General features: G+C 40.9%; 2 protein-coding genes across 10 annotated transcripts in view; both read left to right on the top strand.

The window, feature by feature from the left end:
• Window positions 1–2,974, top strand: part of ddx4 (DEAD (Asp-Glu-Ala-Asp) box polypeptide 4) — a 99,399-nt gene extending 96,425 nt beyond the window's left edge. For all 6 annotated transcript variants that reach the window (XM_078219087.1, XM_078219072.1, XM_078219065.1 and 3 more), the window contains exon 18: window positions 2,630–2,974. In XM_078219087.1, the coding sequence (XP_078075213.1) occupies window positions 2,630–2,716 (87 nt within the window). In that variant the 3' untranslated portion in view covers window positions 2,717–2,974. The remainder of the gene's footprint in view (window positions 1–2,629) is intronic.
• An 11,676-nt stretch (window positions 2,975–14,650) lies between these two features.
• The window catches only part of LOC144497591 (interleukin-6 receptor subunit beta-like), a 113,092-nt gene continuing 106,369 nt past the window's right edge, over window positions 14,651–21,373 (top strand). The window contains exons 1-2 of one of the 4 annotated variants that reach the window (XM_078219047.1): window positions 14,651–14,800; window positions 15,861–15,893. The gene's annotated coding sequence lies outside the window, so the exon portion shown is untranslated. Of the gene's footprint in view, window positions 14,801–15,261; window positions 15,675–15,860; window positions 15,894–21,373 lie in introns of those variants that run through there. The other 3 variants (XM_078219045.1, XM_078219040.1, XM_078219054.1) reach the window with 3 other exon arrangements.

Here is a 21,373-nt window from a genome sequence, read left to right as displayed (position 1 = left end):
TACTGTACTGAAGTAGGCCATTCGGCCCATCAAGCCTGCACCTACAACAAGCCCACCCAGACCCTATTCCCTGTAACCCAGTGTATTTGCCCTGCTAATCCTCGTGACACGAAGGGGCAATTTTGCATGGCCAATCAACCTAATCTGCACATCTTTGGACTGTGCGAGGAAGCTGGAGCATCCGGAGAAAACCCACACAGACATGAGGAGAATGTGCAAACTCCGCCAGACAGACAGTGACCTGAGGCTGGAATTGAACCTGGGTCCCTGGAGCTGTGAGACAGCAGTGCTAACCACCGTGCTGCCCCAAATCTGCTTTTTGACTTGAATATATCTATTTTGTAGATTTCCTACAGGCTATGGGTAGTTCTGTTTCCTAACTTTCCCAGTTAACTTGAGTCATATCCCTTATTTGCATTTTTCTATTTTTGCAAGGAACCCAACTGTATTATGGTCACTTTCGCAATTGTTCTCTATAGTCATTAGTGATTTGACTTGTTTCATTTCCCAGAACAAAATTAAGCAATGCTTCTTGCCTTGTTGAACTAAAACTATGCTAATAAAGGGAAGCAGTCACAACAGAAGATCTTTACCCACATTCCTGCTATTTTCCTTGGTTTAGTTAAATCACCTAATTTTTTTTTTGCCCTTGTTCTCGCTAAACTCTGATTCTAAATCTCCTCTGTTTCTATAGTCTGGTTTCTGTGATGCTCACAGTACTGTACCATTACCTTCCTATTCCTTAACTCTACCTGTCTCTTAATTTAACCTCTTGATGGCCTTTGTTGCAGTGCTGTGGTATTTCTTTCTGTTCTTCATGGCACTCCTCCCTTTCAATGTTTTGTCCAGAAAATGTTGTAATTGGGATTATTTAATTTGGAGGGTTTAGGAGCTTTAATCCTTTGCATTTTATCATTTGTAAGTTACATAGGCTGACGTCGATGCTTCAAGCTCCCTCATTTTGGGTTGGGTGGTCTGCGTAAATGCATAAAACACTCCAAACAGACTCCCAATTTCTTTGATGGATATGCCGTTCCCAGTTTTCTTTCTATAACTTGTTTGATATATCCTGCAGCAATATTTTCAATCTCCACTACTTGTGCCTTTCTTTTCTCTGTAATATTTTGCTACTTTAATGAAGTTGGCAGTTTCTGTTCTTGTCCTTTCTGCCCCAGATGTCTGTGGAATGGAGGCAGCTTTCCTCCCTCCCCTCGCAGGCTCACGCTCGTGTGCAACTCTAAGAATTGAAGTCCTTTCCCGGACATGCTATAAACATCCATTGCAAATTCCTTGTTGGGGTGTTCGAATGATGGTCATTTGATACTGATGAAATTTCCAACTTGTTTTTTATGATTAAGTTTGTGAGAATCTGATCGGGTCAGTGGTGCTCCTTGTTGTAAAGGATTTTTGGTATTTTACCAAGTCAATAAGGCAGGTAATGAGATTATTCGTAGTTCATCACAGTATTTGGTATGAAATTTTGCTGTTTTTTAAGTTTGTTTGCATATTACTATTTTTAAAGGATCAGTCAACTATGGAGGCGGAAGATGTGGGTTTGGTTCTAATGAGTATCTTTTTGGAAGTCAAATACCAAGAAGTGCAAACATACTAGTTGAGTGCACAATATGGGGTAGGATGAATGTAATGAGAAGATGTGTTGAGGGGTATTCGCATCTTTGGAGAAATTGCCAGGCCCAGATGAAGTGTATATTTCAGGCTGCAAACGAAGAAAATAGTCAAGGTTCAGATGGTCATTTTCCAATCCACACTGGCTACTGGCATAGTGCTGAAGGATTGATGATGTACCATAGTTTAAAAAGGCAGGAAAGAATGGGCAGAATAATTATGGGCCAGTGCTCAAGTCGTGGGCAAATTATTGGGGGGGGGGGGGGGGGGGTGATTTGAGGACCCATAAATCATTGTTTAGAGAGACATGGATTAATCGAGGAGAATCTTTGAGAGTTTAAGGAAATGGTGTCCGACTAACTTGATTGAAAATTGTGTGAGGTAATGGGGAGAGTTGATAAGGATATCATGTTTGCCATACATAGAATTTAGCAAGACTTCTGTTAAGGTAACATTTGGCAGTGTTGGAGAAAATTTAAGGTACCATGAGAAACAAGGAAAAGTGGCAAAATTCTCAATGGGGAACCTTGGAGTGCATGTCCACAGATCCCTGAATGTAGAAGAACAAATGGATAAAGTAATTAAGACTGCAACAAAAGCATATGGAATACTTTCCTTTATTAGAATACAAGAATTAGGGAGGTTAAGCTAGAACATGCAAAAACACTAGTTAGGCAACAGCAAGAAGGTTGTTTATAGTTCCGATCACTGTTTTACAGGAAAGGCATGGTCACTCAAGAGACTACGGGGGTGATTTTAGGTGGATGTTTGCCAGGTTTGGAGAATTCTAGTTATGAAAGAAAATTGTATAGGCTGAGATTGCCGTCTTTGCAATGGAGGAGGGCAAGAGGAGATGTCATTGCGAACTTGGATAAAGTGGCTAAGAGAAATCACTAACTGGGGGGGGGGGGTGCAGGGGGCGTGGATTTTAAGTAATTTCTGCACAAATTATTTTGAATGGCAACCTCATTTTCTTCTCTTCCCACTTTTTTTTTTGTTGTAGGGCTTGGGTGTTAACAGAAACTTCAGTGGCTACGAAACAAATATACCAGTGATGTACGGAGGAAATGAAGAAGAATCTTGGGACTAACTCCAACACCTTGATTTGCTTAGAACTCTAAATCAATGTCCTCTAAAGATTACTAGCATTAGTAATTTGAAGCAAGTTTTCATTGTTGACTTGTTTTGTAGGGAACTTTTATTGTAAGTGTTTACATTCAGTTATGCACATTTTTGCTTTAATATTTAAGTTGTGTCACAGTGGTCAGATATTGCAATGCCTTTTTTTGGTTATCTGTATGACTTGGGAAATAAAGTGCAAGATAGGGTTAATATTGTTTAGATTTGCAAAGCCCGTTATGTGTCATTATTTTTTAATGTCGTCTTTAAATGGAAGGTTTACATAGGGCTTGGGTTTGAGTACATTACCATTAGTAACAACTTGCATTCATTTAATGTAACTTTTTAAATGGTGTTTGATGCATCCCAAGCTGCTTACCCGGAACATTATTAAACCCAATTGGGTTCTGGGCCAAATAAGCAGACATTATTACAAATGATCAAAAGCTTGGACATAGAGGTAGCTTTTAGGGAGTTTGTTTAAAGGAGAATGCCAGAACCTAGGGCCTATGCAGCTGAAGGATCGGCCACCAATAGTGGGCACTTCAAATCAGGGCTGAACCAGGGTGGGTATTGGTGGAGGCTCGAGCCGAGATTGCAGCTTTGAGTTTTGTACTGCACTTCTGATGTGCAGCATTGCCAAAACAAACTGCCCCGATACAATCACTGCTGTGAAAGCAGCCTCTGTGCATGTTTAACTTTCAGCAGTTTTTGATTTGGGAATCAGCTGCTGCAAAAGATCTGAGGCATTAAATCCAAATTAAAGGGATGTCTATTGTGTGAGGGGACAACAGTGTCACTATCAATATTTTACGTCTGAGTTTGATCAAGGATAACATAAAAGGGGAAACATTGAGCAAACTGAAGTATGGTTGCCTAATGTACAGTTGAAGGTGGATGCAAGGGTGGTTATTCAATATCATACTTCAGCCATGTGAACAGACTCAACACTTCATTATCTGCAGGGCATGGGACGAAAGGGAGAATGTTTAGAATGGAAAGCTGAATCTAAAGGCAGCTAGCTACTATATTATTACTTGCTGGACACTTAACCCTGTTTCATGTGTACTATGGCATAAATGCAACATGCAATGTAGAATCAGAAGTTTTGCCACATTCACATTTTTCAAGACCCCAATGCCTCAGTACTGGTTATTACGCACATAGTTGAAAGAGCACCTACACGGCAATTCAATCTACAGAAATTTGTTTGACAACCAGTTGTCATCCTGAGGGGGTCGGGCTTAATCTAGAGAACAACCTGTCTGATCAAGTCTCTAATGCTATGTCTATAATTGATTGATGTGATCGATGGTACAGGTCACCTCACAGGTGGATATCCATCTGAAGCATGCTCCTTGTTTTGCTCCCACAGTGCAAGAGAAATTCCAAAAGTAATGCCAACCAGTAGCTGCGAATAGGGGCTGTTGTAAAAAAATTTTTTTAAAAGGCTTCAAAATTGAGTTAATAGAAAATAAAAAAATCTAGAAGGATTTATGATCATGAATCTTTAAAGAAGGAGCCTGTGGTTATGCAACAACAGACTGATTTTCTGCAGCAACATTTTATGGTACATGAATGAGTCCATTGCTAGAGCATTGTTGTAGTTTCCAGGGTAGAGAACTTTTTCCCCCAACTCCTATAAATAATTTTGAGGGTGCAAATATTGGTAACTTTAGTTATAGATTGCAGTGACACTGGTTAGTTGGATGGCTAACATGGGGAAAGCTCACCATGATTAAGGGATTTTAAAAAAACCATGCTGCTTTTATTTAGAGAATAGATATTTGCATGAATGTGTATGAATGTATGTCACTTACAGTAAGCATGTATGAACCAATCCGGAGTGTGCTAATAGGTTAGTAGTCAGTTTAGGATAATCAGTTGAGTACATAATGTGGCTCATGTACACTTGCTAGAAGTAGCATATTCATAAGAACTAGGAGTGTAGGCTGTTTGGCCCCTCATGGCTGATCTTTTTGTGGACTTAACTCCACTTGCCCGTCCGCTCACCATTACCCTTAATTGCTTTGCTGTTCAAAAAATCTATCTGTATTTGCCTTAATAACATTTAACAAGGTAGCCTCAACTGCTTCACTGGGCATGGAATTTCAGAGGTTCACAATGCTTTGGGTGAAGGAAGTTCCTCCTCGCCTCAGTCTTAAATCCCCATTTATTTTGAGTCTATGTCCCCTAGTTCTGGTTTCACCCGCCAGCGGAAACAACCTCCCTGCTTTTTATCTTATCTATTCCCTTCATAATTTTATATATTTCTATAAGATCTCCCCCACCCCCCCCTTCTAAATTTCAATGAGTATAGTCCTAGTCTACTTAGTCTTTCCTCTTAAATCATCCCTCTCAACTCCAGAATCAATCTAGTGAATCTCCTCTGCACCCCCTCCAGTGCTACTATATCATTTTTCAAGTAAGGAGACCAAAACGGTACACAGTACTCCAGGTGTGTCCTCACCTGCACCTTTTTATACAGCTGCAACATAACCTCCCTGTTTTTAAACTCCATCCCTCTAGCAATGAAAGACAAAATTCTATTTGCCTTAATGTTTCGTGCATAACAGCAGCATGCTGCAATTTTTTTTAACCACTTAAATAATTGTCCATTTTGCTGTTGTTCCTACAAAAGTGGATGACCTCATATTTATATGCAGAGTCTTGCACCTTTTTTTGAATTACCCAGCAGCTATGGGAGCCAAAATTCCCTGGTGGCTTGCAAACCAGTCAGCATCCTTTTCTATATTGTACAAAAGGTTGTAATCAAATGAAATTTGGCATTCTTGCATTTGTCTCCAGTACAAGACATATATTTGGCAGCATTTCTCTTCAGCAATATTCAATTTCAATTATCATTAGAGATTTGAGAAGTTGGGATTATTGCTTGAGTGGAAAAAGCCAATGATTTTAAATTGAGGATTTTTATAGGAAACAACTTCAGGAAGAAAATTGTATAATTTGATTTATTGTCCCATTTTTTAGTATACAGTGAAAAGTATTGTTTCTTGCGTGCTGTACAGACAAAGCATACCATACATAGAGAAGGAAAGGAGAGTGCAGAATGTAGTGTTAGTCATAGTTTGGGTGTAGAGACAGATCAACTTAATGCCAGGTAGGTCCATTCAAAAGGCTGATGGCAGCAGGGAAGAAACTGTTCTTGAATCGGTTGGTACATGTCCTCAGACTTTTGTTTTCCCCGACGGAAAAAGGTGGAAGAGTATGTCTGGGGTGCCTGGCGTCCTTGATTTATGCTGGCTGTTTTTCTGAGGCAGTAGGAAGTCTTAATGGAGTCAATGGATGGGAGACTGGTTTGGGCTTTGTTCAGAACCCTTTAGTTCTTGGCCAGAGCAGGAGCCATACCAAGCTGTGATACAACCAGAAAGAATGCGTTCTATGGTGCATCTGTAAAATTGGTGAGATTAGTGGGCATGCCAAATTTCTTTAGCCTTCTGAGAAAGTAGAGGCGTTGGTGGGTTTTCTTAACTATAATGTTGGCATGGAGGGACCAGGATGGGTTGTTGGTGACCTGGACACCTAGAAACTTGAAGCTCTCGACCATTTCCACTTTGTCCCTTTTGATGTAGATGGGCATATCCTCCACTACGCTTCCTGAAGTCCGAGATTATTGTCGTTGCATCAGTTCACCAGATTCTTCATCTTTTTCCTGTACTCCATCTCATTGCAGTGGGTCAGATCTCAAACAGTGATGCCATCAGCAAACTTGAAAAATTGAGAGGGGCATCATAGGTGTATAAGAAGGGGCTGAGGACCCTGCCTTGTGGGGCACTGGTGTTGAGGATGATTGTGGAGAAGGTGTTGCCTATCCTTACCGATTGCGATCTGTGGGTTAGGAAGTCTAGGATCCAGTCGCAGAGAGGAGCCGAGCCCCAGGCCACGGAGTTTGGAGATGAATTTTGTAGGAATAATGGTGTTGAAGGCTAAGCTGTAGTTAATGAATAGGAGTCTGACCGGTGTCGTTGTCTTGGTGTTCCAGCGTTGAGTGCAGGACCAAGGAGATAGCGTCTGCTGTGGACCTGTTGCGACGGTAGGCGAACTGCGGTGGATCCAGGCAATCTGGGAGCCCAATATTGATTTTTGCCATGACTCTCAATGATGGATATCAGAGCCACTGGATGATAGTCATTAAGGCATGCTCTGGCTTTTCTTTAGTACCAGGATGATGGCTGCTGTCTTGAAGCAGATAGGGACCTTGGATTGGTGTAAAGAGAGATTAAAGATGTCTGTGAATACCCCCACTTGGAGCACAGTACAGGAGCAGGCCATTTATATTGAGTCGATTTAAAGGCTCCCTACAAGAGCGATTTAGCTTGTCCACTACCTTGGCTTTCCCTGTAGCACTGCATTTTTTTCGCCATTTTCTCAATTCCATTTTGAAAGCAATGATCGAAACCCTCCACTGACTTTTAAGGCAGTGCATTCTACATAGCAACCACTTGCTATGTAAATTATTTCCTTCTGTTGCCTTTTGATTCTTTTGCCAATCACTTTAACCAGAGGGCACAGATTCTACCAGAGAATCTTGTTAATGCAACACATTATTAGGATCTGGAATGCACTGACTGAAAGTATAATGGAAGCAAATACAATTTTCAAAAAGGAGATTTTTTTTTTAAATGATGAACAAACAGGACAGCAACACTACTTGATAACTCTCAAAAATCCCTCAAGTGGTGTGCTGAATGCCTCTTCCTTTCCTATGATATTCTAAGATGCATTCTGGCCCAAGAGAGTGAGATTAAAATCTGCTACAATGATTATTATTCTTGGTCATTGCCCTGATCTAGCTGCAGATTTTCTCTTCCATTTCGCACCTATATTAGGTCTGTAAATCAAACTTTAATGTCTTTTCACCTTTACTTTCTAGCCATATACTCAATCTTGGTTCTGTACATCAGTCCTCTCTACAATTGTGTGCACTCCCTCCTTCAATATTGTGGTGCCTCTTCATGATCAATTAAATCTCTCCTCAATCTCTGCTTCTCCAGCCTAATCTTGTAAACAAGGTTTGTTTACAAATCCTTTTTCTGTGATACCTTTACCCAGTCTGAATGTATTTACTTATTAGAGCCTATTTAACTAGGCTTTCTTAGTCAAAAGTTTATTAGTTACTAAAACCTGAGGAAAAATAAAAACACACACATTGATTCATTCATACATATCAGAAATGAGAAGAGAAGTTGAGTCCAGAAATACATTTTTAAAAAGGCACATCAGCCCTTGGCTTGCTCTTGTCCGAGAGGTGTTGATGGTGGCATGTTGGAGGCATTCAGTTGGATGGTTTTGTTGACTTTGAGAGGTTCGCAGCCTGTTGGAGACACTGGTTGGCTTATCCCAGAAGGAGGGATCCTGATTCTTGTAGCTGAAGAGGCTGCCTTTCCCTTTTGCTTGTGGTTTCTGCTAAATGTTTGGCCCCAGGAACAGAGACCAGAAAAAATACCTGCTTTAAGGTTGGCTGGTGTTTATTGCTGTCGCACCTAGCACTCTTCTGCAGCTGGCTTTTTAACCTATTTACCTTCATATTCCCGGGAGGGTGAAAAAGGGTATATGTTGTGCCCAGAGTCCATTTTTCTTGCATCTCCGACCATTTTACACATTGAGATATAAATCAACAGGAGATGGATTTTGGATAACTGCTGAGATGTGGGAACCTGTTTTCATTGTCTTCTCAACCACCGGAGATAAGCTTAGCCTTTTTCATTTTCCATATCTTGTTTTCAAATCTTCCTTTCAAATTTTTCTGTTTGAAGCAGGCATTGACCTCTTCAGGTATGACATTCCATGTTCTCTGTCAAGTGTAATCCACATAGGAATTTTCCAGACAGTGGTCACTTTACATTATCATTACATCATCTTTTGATCAGTGTTTTTACATGTATTTATTTTAAAAGTATAGGTCTTCCTAATTTCAATATGCCCTTGGATAGTCTGCAGACATAACACTTGTTTGTACCTTTTGTCAGAACATTGGCCCTCTTCAGGTTCACCCCAACCTTGCAGATGAGCTACTTTCCCAGAACAGGTGCTAATGCCTGTATGCTCTTCTTGCCATACCCCTTTTTTAGGCTGTATTTTAAATTCCCTAATTATATCCTCCTCAATTTAGAACACAAACAAGAGCATGGTTATATGGCCAACTGAGCCTGCTCTGTCATTCAGTACGAACCACCCACTCCCTGTAGCCCTTCATTTCCTGAAAACTGCAGATATGCATATCCCAGCCTTCATTTGTATTCAATGATAATGTTCACAACCCTCCGGGGTAGAAAATTCCAGTGATTCACAACCTTTTGAGTGAAGTAAGTTCTCTGCATTTTAGTCCTAAATTATTGACCCCATATTTCTGCAACTGTGCCCTATGTTTTAGATTTCCCAACCCCTGTCAGAATTTTGTAGATTTTAATGAGATTGCCCCTCATTCTTCTGAACTGCAGAGTATATACGCCCAATTTAATTCATCATCGGACAATGCCCTTCCAATTTAGCGAACTTTTGCTGTTTTTCTCCAATGCAAGTGTATCTTTAAATGTGGAGATCAGAAGGGCACACAGTACTCTAGATGTGGTCTTACCCTGTACAACAGTAGCAAGATTTCTTTACTTTTGTACTTGTGTAATAAAGGGCGACATGACATTTGATTTTCTAATTAATTGTTGCATGCTAACTTCGTGTTCCTTGCACAAACATACCCATCACTTTGAACATCAAAATGTACAAGTATCTCTTTTTTAGATTTTTGCTTTTTTAAAAATTATGACTGAAGTGAATAACTTTACACTTTCTTCTCATATTCCATCTGCCATTTTATTGCCCACTCAACCTGTCCATGTCTTTTTGTGGCCTTGCTGTGTTCTCCCCACATCTTGGCTTTCACCTAGCTTGATATCATCAGCAAATGTAAGTACGTTGCACTCTGTCCCATCAAAGTAATTAACATATTGTAAGAAGCTGAAGCCCCAGCATTAATCCTTGTCTAACTCCAATATCCACTATCCACCAACTTAAAATCCCTGTTTATGCCCACTCTCTTTTTCTACGTTAACCAGTCCTCTGTCTGTGCTAACATATTATAACCAACCCCATGAACCATATCTTGCCTATTAACCTTTTTGAGCAGCACCTTATCTGATGCCTTTTAGAAATCCAACTATACTGCAATTACCCCAAACTATAGTGTCAATTACAAGGGGGCACAGGCTCAAGTCGAGAGGGAAAATTTAAGAGATGTGCAGGGGAAGTTTCTCACGCAGAGAATGGTGGGTGCCTGGAATGCGTTGCCAGAGGAGGTGGTGGAAACAGGCACATTAACAACATTCAAGAGGCATCTGCTCCTACATGAATAGGGAGGAAATCGAGGGATACAGACCGAGTAAGGGCAGAAAGTTTTTTTAGTTTCGTTAGGGCATCATGATTGGCACGGGCTTGGAGGGCCGTAGGGCCTGTTCCTGTGCTGTATTCTTCTTTGTTCTTTTTCACCAGTTATTGTGTTTCTGGCTGAATTTCTACACTTGCCCCCAGCTTGAGCTAGTTCGTGTTTTTGGTGTCAATGTAATTTTCCTGTCAAGGGTACATGTCACAGTAATTCAAATGTTTTAGCAAAGGTCATATTTTTCTGGAAATCATTTTTTTCACCGTTTCTCATCAGTTTCCTGATCTGTAGATGGTGACCCCTTTTTCTTTTGCCACTGCTTGCTGCCTATTTCAGCAGTATTAATATACTGTAAATACCACCCCCACCCCTCCATTTTAATAACTGGGTCTCAACTCAAGTTCTGAAATCTTGAGTTCAAGTAAATTTATTTAGAGAAATTTTCCACAGCTTTGTCAAAGTTAACATTTGTCACTCCAACCTCCTACACCCTTCAGGAATTGCATGCCACTCCCTTCATGCTGTCTTACCATATATGTTGTTTTTGTAAATTTTACTAATTTCAATTAAACCGCTTCATTCCTGCTCTCTGCTCCTAATTCCCATTCGAGTCAAATTCCCAATTTTTGAGACATGTTTCCACCGTGTTCATCTTTACCTGTTCTATTTATTTTTTCTACACTTAACCAAATTAGATCACAACCAGATCCACCATGTGAGAACATAACTAGGAGTAGGCCATCTGGCCCCTCGAGCATGCTCCGCCATTCAATATGGTGGCTGATCTTTTTGTGGACTCAGCTCCACTTACCCGCCTGCTCTCCATAACCCTTAATTCCTTTACTGGTCAAAAATCTATCTATCTATCTTTGCCTTAAAAACATTCAATGAGGTAGCCTCAACTGCTTCACTCAAAAGTAGATGCAGTAGAGGGCTAAATTAGTTATGGCCTGTTTTGGGGAGCAAAACTGTCAGTATGCTTCCAGTAGTGTCTGAGCTGAGAAGCTGGAGGACTATCCTAATCATTTCCACTTTTTTCCCCCAAGATTTTACAATTGCTACTGAAACTATCCACCAACTCCTTCTACAATGACTTTTACGCCGCTCTGATTTATCGTGTTTTGTCTTCAGCTTGGTTCAATACCTATATCTGTTCTGAAAACTATTTTCATTTAGTCTTTCACTTTGTTTTTGCTGATGGTAAAATATTGTTTTGACCCAAATAGATTCAGCTGAGCATAGAGTCAAAGAGATTTACAGCATGGAAACAGGCCCTTCGGCCCAACTTGTCCATGCCGCCCTTTTTTTTAAACCCCTAAGCTAATCCCAATTGCTTGCATTTGGCCCACATCCCTCTATACCCTTCTTACTATGTAACTATCTAAATGCTTTTGAAAAGACAAAATTGTACCCGCCTCTACTACTACCTCTGGCAGCTTGTTCCAGACTTTCACCACCCTCTATGTGAAAGAATTGCCCCTCTGGACACTTCTAAATATCTCCACTCTCATCTTAAACCTATGCCCTCTAGTTTTAGACTCCCCTACCTATGGAAAAAGATATTGACTAGCTGATCTGTGCCCCTCATTATTTTATAGACCTCTATAAGATCACCCCTCAGCCTTCTACGCTCCAGAGAAGAAATTCCCAGTCTATCCAGCTTCTCAAAAACCATCAAGTCCCGGTAGCACCCTAGTAAATCTTTTCTGCACTCTTTCTAGTTTAATAATATCCTTTCTATAAAAGGGTGACCAGAAGTACACACAGTATTCCAAGTGTGGCCTTACCAATGTCTTGTACAACTTCAACAAGACGTCCCAACTCCTGTATTCAATGTTCTGACTGATGAAACCAAGCATGCTGAATGCCGCCTTCACCACTCTGTCCACCTGTGACTCCACTTTTAAGGAGCTATGAACATGTACCCCTAGATCACTTTGTTCTGTAACTCTCCCCAACGCCCTACATTAACTGAGTATGTCCTGTCCTGGTTCAATCTACCAAAATGCATCACCTCACATTTATCTAAATTAAACTTCATCTGCCATTCGTCAGCCCACTGGTCCAATTGATCAGGATCCCTTTGCAATCCGAGATAACTTTCTTCACTGTCCACTATGCTACCAATCTTGGTGTCATCTGCAAACTTACTAACCATGCCTTCTATATTCTCATCTAAATCATTAATATAAATGACAAATAACAGTGGACCGAGCACTGATCCCTGAGGCACACAGCTGGTCACAGGCCTCCAGTTTGAAAAACAACCCTCTACAACCATCCTCCGGCTTCTGTCAAGAAGCCAATTTTGTATCCATTTAGATACCTCACCCTGGATCCCGTGAGATTTAACCTGATGCAACAACCTACCATGATGTACCTTGTCAAAGGCCTTGCTAAAGTCCATGTAGACAACATCAACTGCACTGCCCTCATCTACCTTCTTGGTTACCCTTTCAAAAAAGCTCAATCAAATTTGTGAGACATGATTTTCCACTCAAAGCCATGCTGACTCTCCCTAATCAGTCCTTGCATCTCTAAATGCCTGCAGGTCCTGTCTTTCAAAATACCTTTGTTGAAACAGGTCAGGAGTGGCCCACCCAAATTCTGACTGGAGTCATATTGGGAGACAGTGTGCAATGTGATTAATAGATGACATTCAAATTCATCTACATCTTGTAACCGAGACATAATTTAAGTTACAATAAGAAGTCTCACAACACCAGGCTAAAGTCCAATAGGTTTATTTGATATCATAAATGCGACCACATTCCAACCATTTTCTTGCAATTGAGTCTGTGTCTATATATGCCCTATTTGTGAACCCCACTCGCCACTCACCTGATGGAGTCGTGCTCCAAAAGCTTGTGATACCAAATAAACCTGTTGGACTTAAACCTGGTTTTGTGAGACTTACTGTGCCCAGCCCAGTACAACGCCAGCACTTCCACATCAAATTAAGTTATATTGACAAGTGATATTGATGATGACTCTGGGAATTTGGTTAGATTAGAGAAGTTGGGGCTCGTCTCCTTGGAGAAGAGAAAATTTTTAAAAATCATAGAATCCCTACACTGCAGAAGGAGGCTGTTCAGCCTATCAAGTCTGCACCGACAACAATCCCACCCAGACCCCATCCCCGCAACCCCACGCATTTGCCCTGCTAATCCCCCTGACCCGAGGGGCAATTTAGCATCGCCTGTCTGCCCAGCCTGTACATTTGGACTGTGGAGAAAACCCATGCAGACACGGGGAGAATATGCAGACTCCACACTGACAGTCACCCAAGGCTGGAATTGCACCTGGGTCCCTGGCGTTGTGAGGAAGCAATGCTAACCACCAGGCTGCCCCACCAGGGGTCTTGGTAGAATTGATAGGAATAAACTGTTCCTGTTGGCAAAAGGCTAGAGAACCAGAGGGTGCATCTTTAAGGGATTGACAAAAGATACAATGGTGACATGAGATTTTTTTTAAAACTTAGTGATGGGTGGTTAGGATCTGAAATGCACTATCCGCGAGTATGGAGGAGCTATTCAATAAGGGCTTTAAAAATCAATTATTGCAGAGCTCCAAGGAAAAGGCGCAAAAGTGGAAGTAGCTAACTAAGTCTTGCAGGCAGACAGCATGAACATGATAGGTGTCATGGCATTGAGTTTGATGCCTGCGTGGGGAAGATTCGCTGGGCCCAACTGGTCTTCTGTCCATCAGTTTTAGCAGTGACACCAACTGTGTGGTCTGGCGGTATGGTGGCACAGTGATTAGCATTGCTGCCTCACAGTGCCAGGGATTTGGGTTCGATTCCCGGCTTGGGTCACTGTCCCGTGGGGAGTTTGCACTTTCTCCCTGTGTCTGCGTGGGTTTCCTCCAGGTGCTCCTGTTCCCTCTCTCATTCTGAAAGATGTGCTGGTTAGGTGTATTGACCTGAAAAGGTGTCGGATTGTGCGACTAGGGGAATTTCACAGTAACTTCATCGGTGTTAATGTAAGACTTACTTGTGACTAATAAAGTAACTTTAATCAGGCAAATTTTGAAATAAAAAACACTTTAATCAGGTAAACACTGACACAGCCAAAAACAATATTAAGATTGGTGGCAAAGTCTTGGTCAAGGAATTTGAGGGCGTACTCAGAAGGTGCACATAGCCACTCATGATGAGACTGGGGCAGGGGTACACAAGAGGCTGGAATTGGAGGGACACTGCGTTGTGGGAGGACTGTCATTCTGGAGCATGTTACAGAGTTGGGGATGAGAATTTAATATTCCAGACATGGGAGAGTAATTAAGTATAGCTGACTTACAGTGTGATAGGATATGGGCGGCAAAGTTCTGGGTGAACTGAAGTTTATGGAGCATGAATGAGAGGGAGTTGGCAGAGAGAGCGTTGAAGTAGTCAAGCCCGGACCTGACCAAGGCATTCACGCTCATACCGCACTGTTGGCGATGGGTTGTTACTGTATTTGTGCATGGTTGTCACACGGGGGAGAATTGAGATATCTGGAAAGTGAAAGTGAGAGAATTCGGACGCAAAAAAGGGGAAAAGAAGAATTCAGATCTCAAAGGACAACGAGGAGAGTGGAATTGTGACCCATAGTGGCAATCGGAGGAAGAGACAAGTTCCGCACATGGAGAGTCGGGAAGTCAGATAGAGGTTCATACAAGGTAAGGAAAAATGTCAGGGGATTAGGGACATTTCCCACAAAGAAAACACAGAGAGAAACGTTCAGGCGAAGAGATAGCTCAGACACACAGGGAATGACAGAACTACAGGGAAGGAAGTTCAGACACAAGGGGGGGGGGGGGGGGATAGCCATACCTGAGGCAAACACATGGGGGGACCGGACAGGAGAGCAAAAATCACGGAAAGAAGCAGAGATTTAAACGTTCAGCTGGGCTCGGAAGGATATTGGCCAAGGGATGGAGCGAAGCCAGGGATAGTGAGAGGGAAAGCGGATTTCGGGATAGTGAGAGGAAAATCTCAGATACACATTGAAACGTAATTGTTCCAGGCCCATTACTGTGAATAGGTTTACACTTGAGTGAGCATTCGTGAGAAGCAGTTTGCTAAACATGAAACTTTAAAGCATTTTGTTTCAGAGATTTGGGGTTTTGCTCTGACCTAGGGTCTGCTCGTCCCTGTTGATGTTGGAAGGTTGCACGCACTATTTCCGACAGCAATTCAAATAGCTTTAATTCTGCCTCTGGAAGCGTCAGCGTGCTGACTGTCATTTCAAGTCGAAGGGGCTGGAGGAGTTTCCGGAGCTGAAAATCTGCTATAAATTATAGGAAGCGAGAGGTGGAAGAGACATAAAAACGTACTGGCTTGAAAACTGAGCATTAGTTTTGCACAGAAGTGGAATTCCCCCACGTGATTTGAGCCAAGTCATTTCCCTTGTGTTCTACAAGAATGAAGTCTGTTATCCTTGACATTAAGTTGGTGTTTCCGTGATTGTTCACACCCCCATCTGACTTCTACTTACTCACGCTTTCTGCCAAATCGGTTGCATCGTCCTTGTTGGTGTCTCTACTTGACAAGGTGAGCGATTTGTCTTTCAAAGATGACCAAAATATCGTACTCGAACTTTATAAGTGAAACTCGATTTTCAGGTCACAATCTACATAGTAATTTGTAGCTCTAAATAGCACCGTTGAATTATAATGTCTTGATGTTCTACATTAGTCAGTTGTGACATATCCTAATTTATGCTTTGTTGCTTTTCAGGACACCACTGTACTCGGGTACTGTGGATTTAAGGTGAGCAAATATTCACCTTCTGTCAATTTTAAGGGTGCAGTGATTAGAATGGTAATCTGTGCAGTTAAATCAGCGGTTTCCAATTACCTAATTTCAGTAAGATGTATTATCAGTCACTAATATGGAGTTCAGTAATACATTTAATATATCAGCCGGCTGTGGTTAATTCTCTGGATGTACACGTGTTGCTTTGGGTGGGGTTGGGGGGGAGGTAATATTCCAAATGTTTTTCTTACATTTGGCCTCTTGGGCTATTTGAACTGATGAATCCTTACTCCTTACAAACCAGAGGGTGTCTTTAACTCTCCAACACCTGGCAAACTTGCAGTGAATCTCGGAGTGGGACAGGAACGTCCTGTGCCTGTATCAGAAAAAGCGTACTCACGTGCTTGTTCTTCTTTAGAAAACAGTTAACTAAACACTTTGATTAAGGCGCAATACTGTGGATGCTGAAATTTGAAACAAAAAAGAAAACGCTGGAGAAACTCAGCAGGTCTGGCAGCATCCATGAAGAGAGAGAGAGAGAATAGAGCCAACGTTTGGAGTCAGGATGACCCTTTATTGGACTACCGCTTAAAGAAAGATTTGCATTTATATGGTGCCTTTCACCACCACAGGTTGTTCAAAAATGCTTTACAACCAATTGAGTACCTTTGAAGTGTAATAGTTGTTGCAATGAAAGAAATACTCATTTGTGCACAGGAGGTCCTACAAACGGCTATTAAATAAATGACCAAAGCAGATGTTGGCCGGGAAATTGGGAGAACTTTCATGTTCTTCTTTGAAATTATGCTTTGGGATCTTTTGCATCCACCTGAAAGGGCAAATGTCCTGTTTGAAAGATATCACCTAAGACAGTGCAGTACTCCCTCAGTATTGCACTCAAATGTCATCCTAGTCTAATCTACATTTTTTAACCCAGAGGTGGGAATGCTGTCATGTAACCAAGCTGAGACCTTAAACTGTCAGAATAAACTTGACTTTTTCTGTACTTTAAAAGATAAAAAGTTGATAACATGATATATATGTTCAAGATAGGGTGGCACAGTGGTTAGCACTGCGCCAGGGATCCGGGTTCGATTCCTGGCGTGTCTGTGTGGAGTTTGCACGTTCTCCCTGTGTCTGTGTGGGTTTCCTCCGGGTGCACCGGTTTCCTCCCACAGTCCAAAGATGTGCAGGTTAGGTGCATAGACTTGAACAGGCACTGAAGTGTGGCGACTAGAGGAATTTCACTTTAACTTTAGATTGTCTTGGAAATGGTGAACATTTCAAATGACAAAATTATGTCAAGGAAATGTCTGGAAATAGTAATAACACAATTGATTTTGCAATGTGTGTTTGTATCTAAAGTCTTAATTAATAAAGTACAGAGTGTGCATTATAAATAGAGCTCCATGTTTATTTGAGTAAACATTTAAGAAACAGTGGAAATGTTTAATTTTCCACATTCACACCTAAGAAGTTGTGTATTTAGCATTAGTATTCACTTTTACCATATTTATTTCTTTAAGTGGAAGTATAGAAACAGAGAAGAAAAATCTAAAGCAGAGCCCAAATCATAAATCCCTCAACAATATGCTTCAGTGTATTACTACTACTACTGAGATTCCAACAGTAGAAAAGGTTGTAGAAGGAGGTTGGAAGCAAAGGTTCCTATTTGAAATATCTCTGAAGTTGTGTTCGATGAAATATTTCCATTTGGGTTGAATTTTATATTTTCTTCTTAAATTGGATGCCACCAGCCACTGAAACACTTGTATCTTTTAATAATACCTTTAAAATAATGATGCATTTTTAGCATTCTTCTGCTTTAACAAAGAATAAGTTCAAGACAAAGATGTTGACATGTGAAGTACTTACCAGCCAAACCGCCTCAGTTACATTGTCTAAATAGGATTTCTACTTCCATCATTTTGTTTTGGCAAATTAGAGTACCTTATCCTTAGCTTGCATTTGCCTTTTGTGTGAAGGGATGTCTTGATTAACTTGGCTTCTTAGGTTTTATTAAAGTGATCCAAGTGATTAGTGTGATCCAAAATAAGATCTTTCATGAATACATGTTCACCTTACTTTTAAAAGTTGCACTAAAGTATGGTTAAGAGCCAAGAAACTTTTCAACTTTTCCGAATGCGCATGATTATTGAAAAGAATTTAGGGATAAATAGATGCAATCTGGCAAAGTGCCCTATGAAGATAGAATTTGATTAACAGGACTAACAGATAATTGTTTCATTAAAATAATTACAATAATGGATGGTGCTATACGTCATTACACAATTAATACAGTATTTGTACTAATTGTGAAATTTTATCTGCCCCCAGTTTATGTTATGATAGCACCTAGATAGCACTAGGGGATTTTCACAGTAGCTCATTGCAGTGTTAATGTAAGCATGCTTGTGACACTAATAAATTAACTTTAAACTTTAAACACTTAGTTGCTCATCTCTTCACTGAAAACAAGCTACAATGTTGCTTTTTAATAAGTGAAATTGTTTATTCAGCCTTGAGGCATTGTACTTGACTACATTTTCCATTTTATTGTATTTTTAAGAATACGCAGAATATTTTATGAAACTTATACATACAATTATACATACAATTGTACATTCATACATATTTTAATGAAGCAGTTATACATACATCAAAATATTCCTAACTTTAAGCCAATTGGTTGATTAAGGGAACAAACACATAGATATTTTACAAGATTATATCGAGTAGCAGTGAAAGGTTGTTTATCAAACTGGAGAATGGTATATATTGGGGTTCCTTGGGGTTGTTATTGGGACTACTGCTTTTTTCTTGATATGTACAAATGGCCTAGACCTAGCTGTGCAGGGCACAATTTTAAAAATTGCAGATGGCACAAAACTGACATATTGTGAACTATGAGAATAGTGATGAAACCCAAAAGGACTTCGGCAGGCTTGTGGAATGGATGGGTGGGTGGCAGATTAAATTTAATACTGAAAGTGTGAAGTGATACATTTTGAGGAGGAGAATGAGGAATGGAGCATAAAATAAAGGGTACAATTCTAAAGGGGCTGCAGAAGCAGAGAGAACTGGGGATAAATATGCACAAATCGTTGGAAGTGGCAGGGCATGTTGAGAAAGCGGTTAAGTTTAAGTTCATTTATTAGTGTCACAAGTAGGCTTACATTAACACTGCAATGAAGTTACTGTGAAAATCCCCTAGTTGCCACACTCCAGCATCTGTTCGGGTTAAGTGAGGGAGAATTTAATTAGGTCAATGCATCTAACCAGCGCGTCGTTCGGATTATGGGACGAAACCAGAGCTTAATAAGGCATAAGAAATCCTGGACTTTTTAAATAGAGGAATAGAGTACAAAAGCAAGAAAATTATAAGAACATAAGAAATAAGAGCAGGAGTAGGCCATCTAGCCCCTCAAGCCTGTTCCACCATTCAATAAGATCATGGCTGATCTGACAGTGGGTTCAGTTCCACTTACCCGCCCGCTCCCCATAACCCTTAATTCCCTTAATGGTTAAAAATCTATCTATCTGTGACTTAAACACATTTAACGAGGTAGCCTCTACTGCTTCATTGGGCAGAGAATTCCAAAGATTCACTACCGTCTGGGAGAAGGAGTTCCTTCTCAACTATGTTCTAAATTGACTCCCCCATATTTTGAGGCTATGCCCTCTAGTTCTTGGTTCCATTGTAAGTGGAAATAACCTCGCTGCTTCTACCCTGTCTGGCCCCTTCATTATCTTATATGCCTCTATAAGATCTCCCCTCAACCTTCTAAACTCCAATGAGTACAGGCCCAGTCTACTCAATCTCTCCTCATAAGCTAACCCCCTCATCTCTGGAATCAACCTGGTGAACCTTCTCTGTACCCCCTCCAAAGCTAATATATCCTTTCTTAAATAAGGGGACCAAAATTGCACACAGTACTCTAGGTGCGGCCTCACCAGTACCCTGTACAGTTGCAGCATGACCTCCCTGCTTTTATACTCAATAACTTCTCGTGATAAAGGCCAACATTCCATTTGCCTTCTTGATTACCTGCTGCACCTGCAAACTGAGTTTTTGTGATTTATGCACAAGGACCCCCAGGTCCCTTTGCACAGCAGCATGTTGTAATTTTTCACCGTTTAAATAATAGTCCATTTTACTATTATTCCTTCCAAAGTGGATAACCTCACACTTACCAACGTTATACTCCATCTGCCAGATCCTTGCCCATTCACTTAGCCTATCCAAATCTCTCTGCAGACTCTCTGTGTCCTCCACGCAATTTGCTTTCCCACTCATCTTTGTGTCATCCACAAGCCTTGTTACCCTACACTCGGTCCCCTCCTCCAGATCGTCTATGTATATGGTAAATAGTTGAGGTCCTTGATGAACCTTTATAAAACAGTGCTGATTTCTAGTACTGTATTGTCAAATTCTGGGCACCACAGTTTGGGAAGGAGATGAAGGCATTCAAGAGAATGAGGAAAAGATTTTTGAGAATGGTTCTGGAATGCATTACATGGATAGGTTGGTGAAGTTGCGGCTTTTCTCCTCAGAGAAGAGAAAGTTGAGAGATTTGATAGAGGAGCCCAAAATCATGAGTGGCCCAGACCGAATAAATAGGATAGAAGGGTTGAGAACCAGAGGACAGAGATATAAGGTCATTGGCAAAAGAACCAGAGGTGGCATATGGAAAATCCTTTTGCACAGGAGATGGTTGGGATTTGGAATGCACTGCCTGGGTGTCTGGTGAAAGCAGGTTCAATCATGACTTTCAAAAGTGATAATTATATGGAGAGAAAACAAATATGCGGCTATGGAGATAAAGTCAGAGGAATGGGAGTTGTCATCAGTTTCAGAGAGCCAGTGTGGCCATGTTGGGTAAATGGCCTCCCTCTGTGCTGTAACCATTCTATGATTCTATGATCATGCACATTCCCATACAGAGTTTTGGAATCATTGTGTATCCTGATTGTACAACACATTGGGCCAATTAAAGTGGTGCATCACATTGAACATTGCCTTAGGCAACCTTGTATAAATTATTTTGGTCTGCATGAAATGATCCAAGGATGATTGCATCTAGTCTTAAAGCTAAAAGATTGTTAGTATTTTATAGTCCTCGCTGAGGAATGATACAGATATATTTGATTGCACTATAATCATTGTGGGGTCTTTACTTTTATGTATTGTCCCTACACTGACGTTGGAGTTTCAGTAATAGAGAAATGAGCTCTGGTTATAAGGCCTTGAACTCAGCAATGTAGTTGACTCTCAACTGCCCTCAGGCAATGAGGGATGGGCAATAAATGCTGACCAGCTAGCGACGCCCATGTCCCACGAATGAATTTTTAAAAAGTAGTAAAGCCATCAAATCCTAAGGCTTTCTCAGTTGGAGTGTTTTCTGCATTCAGCTGCTGTACTTGGAGGAAGGTGGGAGTTGGAATGTTCCAGTTCAAACTAAGGTTTCAATGAGAAAGATGTTGGGAGTAGCAGG

This window comes from Mustelus asterias, chromosome 1 (assembly GCF_964213995.1).
Source record: "Mustelus asterias chromosome 1, sMusAst1.hap1.1, whole genome shotgun sequence".
In the NCBI taxonomy this organism is placed as follows: Eukaryota; Metazoa; Chordata; class Chondrichthyes; order Carcharhiniformes; family Triakidae; genus Mustelus; species Mustelus asterias.
Note: the sequence above shows the minus strand (reverse complement) of the source record. Positions and strands in the feature narration are given on the sequence as shown.